We start from the raw sequence: 13,865 nt of genomic DNA on the forward strand, positions 1-13,865 counted from the left end.
CTGAGATGTGCGTGGCAAGGCTCCCACCACCAACAGCCTGGGTGACGGGAAACTGGAGATTCAGTAGGGTCCCTGAGTGCCCAGCGCCCTCTGCCCTCCTGCCCCCTGCTCCCCACACCACACCACTCCTGCCTGCCATGCCCCTACTCCTGGCCTCCTCACCATCTCCTCAGGCTGGGATGCCCTTTTTCTGCGGTCTACCTGTTGGACGAAGAAACCAGACACGGCCCTCTAGGCCCCGGCGTGGGAGCTGGTCAGGCTGCGTGGTCAGACTCCCAGATGGCAAGTCCTCTGCGGCAGTAAGCTTAAGGGGTGGCAGCCTAGCAGGTTTACAAGGTGATGCCGGGCTGGGGACATCCAGGGTGAGGCTTCTCTGGCACAGGCCGCTTCCTCACCAGGAAATGTGTGGACAGGGCAGGAAGGCCGCGGGCCCGGACCTGGGCGCGTGAGTCTCTGAACCCCAGCCAGGCACCTGAAGTCCCAGCACTACTTACTACCTTAGAAACATCACCAGGGCTTCATCGTTGCGTTAGTGGCGGCTGATGCACCAACCCCTACGTGGAGTCACAGGGTGACAGTGACTCAGGCCCTCGGAGCCCCGGGCCCCACGGTCGTGGCCTGCCACGCACCGTCTCCTGGGGACGGCCCCCTCCATCCCCAAAGCCACGCAGTCCTCGGCGCTTGGGCTTTACCTCCTGGGTTGGTTTGTGGACGTGCGGGCCTGTGGGGAGCGGGGTGTGCTTTGTGGTCGGTGAGCCTGCTGCAGCCCCTTAGTTGACCTGGTGGGAGAAGGCTCCTCACCGAGAAAACAGGAGATAGAAGTGTCCACCGCCCAGATGCCGCACGGCGCTGACACAGCGATGTGTGTAAAACCTGCGGCGCGTGGCCTGGTGCAGTCAGCACCCAGGGGGCGCCACTAACATCCTCTGGATCTTGCTGATGCTTTAGCACATTGCCTGTCCCTGAGCACCGAAACCATGAACACGGCCACCCCGGGACAACGCCTCCCCTCGCGTGGCCCAGAGCCCTGCAGACACCTGAAGGGCCCATCCGGGCATCTTCCCCGATGGCAGCTTGAACCTGGCAAAGACGCCAGCTTCTTTTTTTTTTTTAAGATTTATTTATTGATTTATGGTAGACATAGAGAGAGAGGCAGAAACACAGGAGGAGGAAGAAGCAGGCTCCATGCCAGGGTCCCGACGTGGGACTCGATCCCGGGTCTCCAGAATCGCGCCCTGGGCCAAAGGCAGGCGCCAAACCGCTGAGCCACCCAGGGATCCCCCAAGACGCCAGCTTCTTGAAGCAAATTACGCCTCTGCTGCAGCCAAGCCCTCCTGCCTTCCGTGAATCCTTTTCAGAATCCTCCCCACATCTCTTGTGCGTAAGCCGCAGGGCTCCAGGAGCCACAAACCTTCACGGGTCGCCTTCCATTTGCCAGTCACCATGTTGAACGCTGCAGACACCAGGTGACAAGGAGCAGCTTCTGCGCGAACGTGCTGACAGTCTCCTTCCTGGATGCGTTACGTCCTCCAACTCTCACTGCTCACTCCACATGCACCAGGACACAGTTCACACCGCCTGATGATTCGTGATGCTTGCACCCCTTGGTCTTCATATTCTTGAGCTGGAGAATCATGACCTTTTCCATGGAGGATGCCGTCACCGCAAACCCCAGTGTAGACGTGCGCTGGTCACACTGCAACAGCATCATCACCACGGCCACCAGCAGAGCTAATAGTCCAGATAGTGTGCACAGTTTGCAAAGCACAGTCGCACCAATGGTCACATTTTCTGCACCCAGACGCCACGTAGGGTTGGTCCTACCACAGCTCCATGGTCTATAGTCTCCGCTGGGGTTTTTTGTACTGGATAAGCCCAACTGCTCAGTTTGCTTTTGGCCACAACAGATCACTGGGTCTTTGTCTTCACGGAACAATCTACGTAGCGTCTGCTAAGTTCCTACATCAGGTTCAGGCCAAGGATGATACATTTTACATTTTAAACTTGAACTAACGTTTCTCCCAAATCTTCATTGTCGTACGTACCATCCTTGGAGGTCAGTGGCTACATCTGCGTCCTTTCAGGGATGTGCAAGTTCTTCTTACAGTCTGAGGTCAGATGCCAAAGGATCCTCGTTCCAGAATGATCAGATGTCCTGGAACTGAAAGGTTTTTTTGGTGTTTGTGTGTTTTGCTAATTTTTTATTCGCTAACCCTATATCTCTGGAATCTTAGTGATTGTATTTATCTAGAGAAGTTCATTTTCCTTATTCCTTATTACTGGCTGCCTCTGTTCCCTAACCAAATAACTGACAGCTCCATAAAAAATTGCACTTAGATAAACCTTGTACTTAAATACATGTTGGTATAAAAATTGAAGAAACCACTTTTACATCTCAAATATATATTCCAGTTTCCAAATACTCAAATGCCTCCTAATCCTTGTTGGGTGCAATTTTCTGTGGATACACACTGGTCCAGGGCAAAACCAGATCTGCAGTGAAATTCCATTTGGCCAGGTCAGGGTCCATGCCACAGCGGTGGTTAAAATCTGACTATCACTCCTCGGCCCACAAGTTTATTTGGATATATTTTTGACATAGGATGCCTCAGTTTTAAATATTGTCTAACTTTGTAGAAAACAACAGATAGGAAACCTCAAGTTAAATGAAAATTGGCTGAAAGGGAATTTCTCATCTCTAGCAGTTCCTACATTCAAGTCAACAAGTTAAATGAGACGGTGAGAATAACATTATTCTAAACACTATCTTCCTAAGGATGGATGGTCCATGTTTTTAAGGAAGCCTTCTTTATTAAATAATACCCGCCCATTCAGAAGAACTCAAGAACACCTAGATAAAACAAAATGGAAAAAAAGAAGTTTTATGTTTAAAAAAATCAAATTATTGGGGATCCCTGAGTGGTGCAGCGGTTTAGTGCCTGCCTTTGGCCCGGGGCACGATCCTGGAGACCTGGGATCGAGTCCCACGTCAGGCTCCCAGTGCATGAAGCCTGCTTCTCCCTCTGCCTGTGTCTCTGCCTCTCTCTCTCTCTTTGTGTGACTATCATAAATAAATAAATTTTTTTTAAAAAAAGCTAAAAAATAAAAAAATAAAAAAATAATAAAAAAATAAATTATTTAAAGCCAAACTAAGGAAAACATCTTCCATTGGTGATAATGATGATGCCAGTGCCGATTGACATTCATATTACTTACCATGGGCCCGGTGCCTTTCTATGGCATTGATATTAAATATTTACCACACATTTATACTCATTCAATACAGAAATATGATATCTAAATATCCTAAGTAAGTAGGTTAAATATCAATATACACACAACTATCTTTGTAATAAACAAAGACTATGGAGCTACCTTTCCTGATTTTGTGAATTCACAACATATGAAACATAATTAGAATCATAATCAACCACAAAATTTAAATTAAAGCAGAAAAGTATAATTTCTTCACCCATGAAATCAATGAATGTCAAAGAAAATGGTGACACTGAGAAGACATTATCACAAAATTGCATTGATAGGAGTATAAATAAGTACAAGTTTCCTAAAAAGCTATTTGACAATCTGTACAAGAACTTCAAATATTTTTATACTCCTCTTTGAGTCAGTAATCATTTTCCAGCACACTTCTCAGAAAATGACAAAATGAATTACTGTAGCAGCTGAGTTAACAAGTCTGTATATGAGTCAAATTGTCTCAAATTGTTTGCTTTCAACAGTCATGAAGAAGGACCAATTAGCTGGTAGATCACAAACAATTTTGGTCATAGATCACAGTGATTTTTGGCATATGATGAACTTTAAAGGAGTTTAAAGAACTGTATCACTGCTATAACTAAGTTTTGAAATTCTGATTTACATGCATATGTTTACAAGTTTTTCAGTGTCTACATATTTATATATGTCATGTGTATATATACACACATAAATAAAATTAAAAAATAGAAGTAGAATTGAGGCTAGATTTATTAGGAATAAGTTATATCCATTGGTAGTTTAGAAAAAACTAAAAACCCTATCTCACTAAGAACTCCATTTTTTTTTTAGTGGTCTATTAGTGTTTATTTTTTTAAATAATAAATTTATTTTTTATTGGCGTTCAATTTGCCAACATACAGAATAACACCCAGTGCTCATCCCATCAAGTGCCCCCCTCGGTGCCCATCACCCATTCACCCCCACCGCCCCCCGCCCTCCTCCCCTTCCACCACTCCTTCCCAGAGTTAGGAGTCTCTCATGTTCTGTCTCCCTTTCTTATATTTCCTATGTATACAATGGAATATTACTCAGCCATTAGAAATGACAAATACCTACCATTTGCTTCCCAACGTGGATGGACCTGGAGGGTATGATGCTGAGTGAAATAAGTCAATCGGAGAAGGACAAACATTATATGGTCTCATTCATTTGGGGAATATAAATAATTGTGAAAGGAAATAGAAGGGAAGAACTCCATTTTTAATAAAATTGAAAATGTGTATTAACTTTATTAAGATTTATAATATATTTTGTTTTAGCAACTATTACTTCAATATATATTTATCGTGCTGCAGAGAAATGTAATCAACCTGTGTCACTGAATATATTATATTAGGATAAATTTCTAAGGAGGAAGTACAATGGAAATAGGAAAAAAGCAACAGTATAAAATTTCTTGCTATGAACAAAGAGCTTTCATGCATTTTTCTAAAAAAAAGATAATAGTAGCAAATCACTACGGCATTAAATTTCACCTGAAAAATGTTAAAGTATTAGAATCCCTTTGCAATTAGTTAAGCTTATAATAAAAATGTTAGATTTCCACTTAAAAACAGGCAGTGCTTTGTAAAAATCATTTTAGAGGGTGAGAAAAAAACTTGAACAGAATCACATAGCACTTCAGTGCACTGTTTACCTTTTGAAATTAAGATTTGGAAATTAAGTTTATAACATGTGTCTTAATCTTGCTTCATATAGCATTGTATTTTCCAAATTCCTATATTTCCCAGATTTTGTTATATATGTGTGTGTATAATATATATATATATAATTTCCTATTATATGTTTCCCAGCCTTCGCCATACACATTATAGTGGGCAGAGCAATGACTCTACGCACAGCAATGCAGAAGAGCCGTGAGAGACAGAATGCTATCTCCCAATCCAGGGTATTTTCGAAGAGCTGCTAATGTGGAACAGACTTCTATATAAATTATCAGCCTCTTTAACATCAGCTTCCAAACGAGCTTATAATCAGATCGATTAACACAGAGAACAAACTCATGGTTACCAGAGGGGATGCGGAGGCAGAAGACAGGCAAAATGGGTGAGGGGCTGGGAGATACCGGCTTCCAAGTTCAAAATGAAGAAGTCCTGGGAACAAAAGATGCAGCACAGAGAACATAGGCAGGGGTATTCCAACAGCACCCAAGGTGACAGGTGTTGGCCAGAGTTACGGTGAGCAGAGCTGTAAGGTGCTGAGATGCTGAATCCCTCTGTTGCACACCTGAAACAAATGGAGCAGTGTGGATCAACTGTACTGAAAAACAAAGTGAAATAAAGTCATTGGCCTTAAAGTTAGGAAAGAGTGTTTAAATTTAAAAATCTCAAAAATCATCTCTTACGGACAAACAACATTCTTAGGGATTTTTTCACCTTCATCATGGTTAATTTTCTTCAAAAGCTACTCAGTTATTTTGAGTGATATTTTAGATAACAGGAGCCAGGGTGTTCTTGAATTCACTAAAGAAATAAATACAGGCATATCAGGTATTAGGAATCATGGGTGAAAACTATTTTGTGGTCAAGCTTCCTTCCCTTAGCAAAATATCAAATTAAAGAAAAAAAAAAAAGAAAACTGCAATAAACCTTATTTTTTTTGCCCCCCCCCCCAACAGCCCCAACTAAATTCCCAGCTTCCAGCTCCTGTGAACGTCTTGGCCCCCTCGCAGCAGGCCTCTGTTCCCCAAACTCCAAAGCCGCTCGCTCTCCAGAGGGTCAGCCAGCGCTGAACGTGTCAGCTTGAGCTTCAGTGGTTTCTACTTGGTCTCTGTCTGGTCCACTGCTCTCAATTATTTGACATGGTTGACCATTTCTTGCAAAATCTGCTGTCTTCCTGGACATGTACGATTTTTACTCTTTACTGGTTCCAACTCTTCTTGGCATCCCTGAATGGTCGGGTACGTCAAGGCTGTTCCTGGCCCTCTCCCGTCTCTACGTGCTCACGAGAGGATTCTTTTGGCTCCGTTGGCTTTACCCATTACCTCCAAGCAAATACGTTGCAAATATACATCTTTCAAAGAAATCTTTCTTGAGAGATCTCATTTCTGTTTAAGTTCTTCATGCATCTCAAGTTTGACAATCTCATTGTCTCTCCCGACCACACTTGTAATACTCCCTTCTCTCTTGCCCCAATCCCATCATCCCATTCTAGAGTGCAATGCAAAACACCATCATCTTTTCCCAGGAGTCTTTCTTTTTTTAAGACTTTATTTATTTGAGAGACAGAGCACAAGAGCATGAGTAGGGGGAGGGGCTGAGCAAGAAGGAGAAGCAGACTCCCCACCGAGCATCTCCGTCAGTCCTCTCGATCCTGTAGAATCATAAAGTCTTATTAACCCCAACTCCGGAACATGAGGATGAGCCATTCACACTCATTTTTATTCTGAGTGTCGTCCTTTCTGGCCCAGTCTAGTCTGTGGCATCCTAACAGGGCTTCCAGCTGAAATGCCACAGCCTCTTTTAACAATTACCCAATCAACACCATCCTTTCCCTGTACTCCCACTAAACTTTAATCTATCATTAGCTGCACCCATTTCCGCCTCCCTCCAATCAGAGTCCATTTGCTGAGAACACATTCCCTATGGCCAGCCCACATTAACGGTGTCCCCAAATCTAAATCCGGTGTTCTGTGGAGATGCGCAAGTGACCGATTTTCACATCACCAAAATATACAGCACAGTGCAGCACGTATCAAGCACTGAGACGTTTGGAAAGAAAAGGAGGAACCGGACAACGAGCGGAGAACCATGTTTTCTTCTGGACCTTTCAAGTACTCCTGGTGATATTTTCCGAGGAACTCACAGTGCACCGTAAGGCATTCTCTAGTGATGCCTAGTAATTTCTTAAGAATAAAGAATGTTAATCCCTTCCCCATTTTTAACATGAAGATAAGCTTGAGGAGGAAAGAGGCATGGCCTACGACGTGTTTCCAGATTTTTGGACCAAAAGTGATGTGTAGTCACTTACTAGTTAATCCTCTTCTCAGAATTTTCTCTGGCCTGATACAAACCGGGTGACACAAACAACCAAAGCTACGACACCCTGCCTTCTCACACCGAAGCGGGAGTTTTGAAGACACAGGATTAAGTCACTTCCTTTCTGTAGAGGACCACGGTCAGGTGCAGGAAAACTACTGTTCAGGCCGTGGCCACCTGCACTGATGGCCGGGGACCCGCAGCTCACCGCGGCCTGGGGTGGGGGAGTGGGCTGCAGCTCAGGCCAGGGCCTGGGGAGGTGGGCTGCAGCTCAGGCTGCGCCCGGGGGTGTGGGGGGCCTGCAGCTCAGGTAGGGGGCCTGGGGGGGCGGTGGCTGCAGCCACACAGAAGCCCAGGCCCCGGAGGCCGAGGGAGAAGCTGGGCCACGGTGTAGACAGTGTAGACGGGCGCACAGCTCTCTCTGAGGCTGATGGAAGTCCCCTGGTGGAGGCACCGCGACGTGGCATCTGGAGGTGAGAAGTTCCCCCGACCCAGGCCATGCCGTTGGCTCTGGCTGTGCAACCCCAGCAGCAGCTCTGCTGGTAACGCGGCTGTTCGGCACCCAGCGCGGGTCCACGAGGGAGAGTAGCTCATGCAAACCCTCAGAGCTCTAACGAGTTTAGGGCCCCCTGGGGGGCTCAGGGCGGAGCGTCTGCCTTGGGCCCAGGCCGTGACCCCTGGTCCCGGGATCGCGTCGGGCCTGTGGGGAACCTGCTTCTCCCTCGGCCTGTGTCCCTGCCTCTGTGTCTCTCATGAATAGATAAAATCATTTTTTTTTTTTAAATAGAAATCTTAAAGAGTTTAGGAAACAGTCCCCCGGGGGCAGGGGCTCCTGTGTTGGATCATCCGTCTGTGAGAGTCGACTCGGGTGCTGGGAGAGGGAGGAGCTGGGCCAGTGCAGCTGGGCCGCGAGGCCAGGCGAGGTGGGGTATCCGGTCACCTGCCCGCTAGGGATGAAGTCAGAGAAGCCAGAACCCAGAGAGCCAGGGCGGGAGGGCCTGCGGAGCCGCCTTCGAGAAGGCGCTTGTCGGGTAGAGGGGGCCACTGGCGACGCGCCCACCCCCTTCTGGGCCTGGCATGGGGGATGGGCCTGCGGGCGCCTCGGGCCGACCGCCTCCCCCGGGCTCCCGGCCCCTCTGCCGCTTCATCGGGAAGGCAACGCGTCCTATCGGAAATGACACTGACCCCGGAGGAGGGGAGGGCTGTCACCGAACCCTTCCTGCGCCCTTCCGAAGGACGCCTGCCCGCGCTCTCGGTCCAAGGCGGCGCCCGAGCGACAGCGCTGCCGTGGGCTGACCCCGCGGGCCGCTTAGCCTTGTCCAGGAACGAGCCGTCAGCGGCCACCGCGTGGGCTCCTGGCATCCCCGCTACACAAAGGAGAAAATACAGCCGTCGCCCTCATTAACCAGGCCGCCCGGCTCTGGGACCTCTGTCGCCTCGAGGGTACCATGATGGCACACACTCCAGAAGCGACCCAGTCGGGCATTCAAGGCCCGCAGGATGCCCGGGGCTCCCGCTGGCTGACGGCTGGGGCTGGCTCCGCTGCAGAGAACTGCACGAGCTGCGGGTACTCACGCTTGGAGCCTTCTCCCACGCGCTCGGCCGGCTGCTCGGCTGTCAGCAGTGACCTCCAAGGGTATGGGAGGCTGCAGTGTCCGGCCTTTGGCTACATCACAGTCTCCTCGTCACCTCGAAGACGGCTCCTTCTCAGGGTCTTTGCTGGTTCCTTCTCTCCTCCCCAACCTCTACCACTGGGCACTTTCTCTACCACATGCACATCACTCCCTTGGGGATCGCAGGCAAGCTCACGGTTAACCCACGCACATGCCACTGACCCCGGCCCAGGCCTCGGTCCTTCCATCGGCACAGATAACCGCCTAGTCGCCATGGCCACTTGGATGCCCAATGGGCACCTCGATCCCTCCTCCCTCACAATACCTGATTTGTCTTCGCCGTCTCTATTTCCGTTGTTGGAAGCTCTGTCTTCCCATTGCTCAAGCAAAAAATCTTGTAATTAGTCTTGATTAAAAATGCATTCTCTCTCCCTCATAGCGGGAACCCTATAGACCTCTGACTTCACATCTGGATTCTGACCACTTCGTATCACTCCATAGCTACTGCCCTTGCCAACAGCACCGTTTTGCTCTCAAAAACGTCTGAAACAATGAATTATAGTTGTCCTAGAACAAGGCCACGATGTTCTTTCCCCCCGTCCTCATCCCCATCCCAGTGTTACCTCTCTGACCCCCTCCATTTAACACACTCCCCTCCCCCCCAGCTCTGCTGCTACCCTTGCTAATCTTTGGGAAGCCAGGCACACTACTGCTTTGGGGCCTGTGTTCTAATTATTCCACGCACACACCTGGCAATTTTCTCAGTTCCTTCAAGTCTTTGTTATTAGATATTCAATGAGAGACTGTTTGCTACTGCAGGGAACCTATCCCTCCACCCTTCATCCCACTTATCCTACTCATCTCTTTTCTATGTTCACTGCACTTACATGCTTTTCAACATATGAGGTGATTTTACTTGTTAATTTTTATTTAACTTATTATTTTGCTCACTGATGTATCTCAAGGGTAGGACATGCTTGGCACGTGTCAGTAGATGCCCAGTAAGTATCTGTGGAACGAAGAAACCACATAGACACGAAAGACGGATGTCCTTAGTGCCTCCTTAGGCATCCTTCTTTTCACCTTCCTGGTTCACTGTCTTTCCTCTTGTCCTGATCCTTCTGCTTGAAATAGACATTGTCAAAATGTCTCATCTTGGCTCAAAAAAACCCTCTCACCCCTCTCCCTCCCCACTCAACAGGTTAAGGGTAAAAGTCAGCCAATAAAAGGGAACTCGGGAACTCTGGAATCCCTGACCAATACTGCCACCTACTGATCAAGAGGCCAAGAGATCAGTAGGATGAAGTAGAACATGAAATCCAGTCAAACAAAAATCAGGAAAAGGCAATAATAAGACATTTCAGGAAGTCGGTCAAATAAGCTGCTTTTCCCAAAGAGCACCAGCAAGAAGTTTATGCTGAATGCAACAGCAGCCGTAAGCAAAGACTGTAAATAATTACAGTAACCCACTTCAGAAGAGAGGAAACATCTCTGAAATATTAACAGGGCAACAACGAGTCTTCTCTAAAAACCAGCTCTTAAGTTTTCAACAGCAACTCCCTTAAGGATTAAGCTGTTTGAGATTCATAACAAATATATTTGTTGTTTCCAATGTCCCCTCACGTACAAACAAAAACTCACCTACCACAAGATTTAAAGTTCACTACGGGGAAAAAAAAATCATAGAAAAAACATTTGGGTTAATTCTAGGCCATTTATATTTGAGGCTCTACACTACTAAGCTCTTCCTCTTCAGAAGTAGACAAACATCTTCATCTTTCTTGATTATGTAAAGGTGATATCGTTAAATATCAAGGAACAGGAGTCATGAGTTCTAAGGACCCGACATGCCATGGCATCTTCGTATGCGTTTACCATGATCTGGCGTTCTTCTCATTATCAAAACCCTCTTGTGTCCCTCTTTCCCCCACCAATACACATTCTGGGGAATAGTAAATGTGGTAAAAAGCTAGTTGATGTATGTTTATGAAGCCATTTATCTAAATTATTACATTCACTCCAGTCTTTGTTCGGAATTGTGGACTCCTAAAATGTATTGAGCACTAAAATTTGACTTTGTATCATTAACTGCTTCCATTAGCTTAAAACTATTAAAACATTTCGGAGAATTAATATATATCATCAAAACTAGAAACAGGATACAATGTGTTTTTGAAAAATCCTTAAGAACAGAAGTTTGCATAAGGAAAAAACTAAGGTGGGAAACAATTTTCTATCTTCTACATGTCTTCCCAATTTATACAGGAGCAACAGGGCAATAAAAGTGGACTTTAACCAAAACAAAAAACAAAAATATAGTACATTCATAAACACATAGGATTAAAAGTAATAATTCCAAGAGAAGATAATTTAGAAAAATGCATTTAATTATAAAAAATTTTTAAATAAAAAAGCAATGGCACAAATCACCACAATGTTATTTAAATGATCATATCCACAGGCTGCTCTTATAATTACATGCTAAAAATTTATGACTGTTCTCATTAACAGCATTTTCCCTCCTAACTGGAGTGACATCAAGAGCTTCTGAGAATGTGTAATTTTCCCTAAAATACTAAAAGTATCATAAACGCAGTGTGTGCAACATTCATTTACATCACCTTTTATTTACTACACTCTAAGCTCATAAAATATTGAAAGTTTCTCACTTCATTCCTCTTATTTACAGTTCAGAGGCTCATCTCTTGTCACAATATGGTTTGTGCATTAAACTCCCTGGGAATAGTACTTCCTGCAGCATTTTAATAAATTTACTCTGATTATTTAAAGTACAGAAATAAAAGCTTGTTCACAGGACTGTGTCATACCCAGAAAAAAAATAATTCTTCCTGCAGCCTTATTTATGAGCTTAAAAAAAATAATAATTCCCTGTTTCAGTACAATACATTCTTAACCATTAGTGGATCAATACCATCACGCGTGTTTAGTGTTTATGCTAATAGGACGATAGGCAAAGCCAGCTAAGACTTCGTAAATCTCACTTAGGAGAACATAGCATACATGAAGTGATTTGGCTTTCACTCGCTTGTTATCTGTAATCCAGTTATTCCACATGGATATATTTTATCTATTCTTAGGATGGACGTATTTAATAGTTGAGTAATAATTGGCAGTCTCTGACAGTTTTATTTTCTTGATAGTGGATACGGTTCTGTGCACGTGTCAGACGAACTGAAGACAATGCAAATCACTTCGTGTGATACAGCAAGAAGCAGTGGGATGTTCTCGTTGGAACAAATGATTCAAAGGGAAGAACATCAACGTTCGATAGTGACAGGAATACTGTTGAGTTTGGTCTGTTTTCGGATGGACTGTCTTCACGACTCGCCAAATACCTGGTATTGGCGATCTTCTCGGTTTTAAAAAGCAAACCTAGTTGGGGGAAGGCAGACATGAGGGGGAGAAAAAGGAGCAGCAGCACATATTTCTATGGATATGGTTTTAGGAGAGAAAAAGAGGGAGAGGGGAGAGAGCATGTTCTCACATTAAACTCACTGTCGCCTCTGGGCACCTCTCCCAGAGGGTGATGGCCACCAAGCTACCAAACTCCCTTTCCTCTCGCTCCAGAGATGCTGGTTTGCTCATCATATTGTTAACAATTAACATAATTCTGGCAGCAGCACAAATCTGTAACTTTTTAAGGCTTCAGGGTGTCACTATTCAATGGTGGGGGACATTTGAACAATAGGAAAGTCCTGCCATTTGCACGCTCGCCCCAGCAAGTAGTCTCAGGAAGTCCTGGTGGATCTGCAGCCTCCACCTCCTAGGATGGCTTTGACTTTATGACCCACTCGGCGCTGGGGTTGAGCTGGAACAAGTCCTTCATGTACGCGTCGTCATCAAGGCAGCGTTCTCCTACCAAAGAGACACTGGGTCAGTTGAATATGGTGCAGGGGCCGGGATGTAATGTTAAGCTTATTCCTCATGGTTTAACTCTGAACTCTTACAAAATTTCAAAATATCCCTCCATCCTTTACCTCCCGTAACATTATAAGACTTGGCCAAAATATTGAAGTCAATTTAGGAGGCTTTCTCCAAAGGAACGGGTTTCAGATTAATTTAAGAAGTTGAAGATACTTTGCATGAAGGGCTCTGAAATGGCTCATTCACCTTTATCATGAGTGGCAACAGCTTTGGGTCTACCCAAGTAAGAAACACCACTTCATTCCCAATTTCTAGGAGTAAAAATGCAAGATCAAATATATGAATATTTAAATAAGCCTTGCTAATAAGTTAACAATTCCAGGCTTCTAACAGTTGCAGTTTATTCAAATTTTAAGAGCAAGCCCTCATATTCCCACGTTAAACTTTCAATATTTACTAATCCTTTTGTGTCCCAGGAAAATAATTCCATAAAACTTATCTTAAAATATTTCAATTATTACTTTGAATTAAACACTCTTTATTTGTTAACAATTTCACCCTGTGCCATTTTCGAGGGTCAAATAAAGAGAAAAATGTCACTTTAACTTTTAATAGGGATGAGTACAACCCACTGATAACTAAAAACGGGCATATAAAATATAAGGCACGGTCAAAATTAATCCATTCATTCTATTTCTATTTCTGAAGTTACCAATGTGCTTGTATGCGTACTTGTGCATTTTTGTGTTTGCCTTCGTGCGTGTGTGCGCATTATTTATTTAGAAGGCAATCAACAATGGCAAAAATAACTTCTGCTTTCACTAAAAATATCCGTACTGAGCCATAATAAAAAACGTAATCCTGGCCTTAAATTAGCTCAGCTATTTCCTTTATTAAGATGTGATGTAAGCATATAAAAAAGAAAGTTGTTTTGAAAAAGTTCATTAACGTCCTAGAAGCAGCTACTATTTTAAGGGAACTCGTCCTTGCTGAGGTTCAACGCAGATGGGCCTTTGCAGGGAGGAGCTCAAATAGAGCCTGAAGAGAAAAAGACCACTGAACAAATCCACAATATTCATCATCAACTTCTACATGTAACTTCTGATTTCAC

At 44.9% G+C, this 13,865-nt stretch overlaps 1 protein-coding gene across 2 annotated transcripts in view; it reads right to left on the reverse strand.

Annotated features, from left to right (window-relative positions):
- Positions 1-11,238: 11,238 nt before the first annotated feature.
- Positions 11,239-13,865, reverse strand: part of ARHGAP18 (Rho GTPase activating protein 18) — a 117,723-nt gene continuing 115,096 nt past the window's right edge. For both annotated transcript variants that reach the window (XM_041742178.1, XM_041742187.1), the window contains one exon: positions 11,239-12,745. In XM_041742178.1, the coding sequence (XP_041598112.1) occupies positions 12,654-12,745 (92 nt within the window). In that variant the 3' untranslated portion in view covers positions 11,239-12,653. The remainder of the gene's footprint in view (positions 12,746-13,865) is intronic.

This window comes from Vulpes lagopus, chromosome 2 (genome assembly GCF_018345385.1).
Source record: "Vulpes lagopus strain Blue_001 chromosome 2, ASM1834538v1, whole genome shotgun sequence".
NCBI lineage: Eukaryota > Metazoa > Chordata > Mammalia > Carnivora > Canidae > Vulpes > Vulpes lagopus.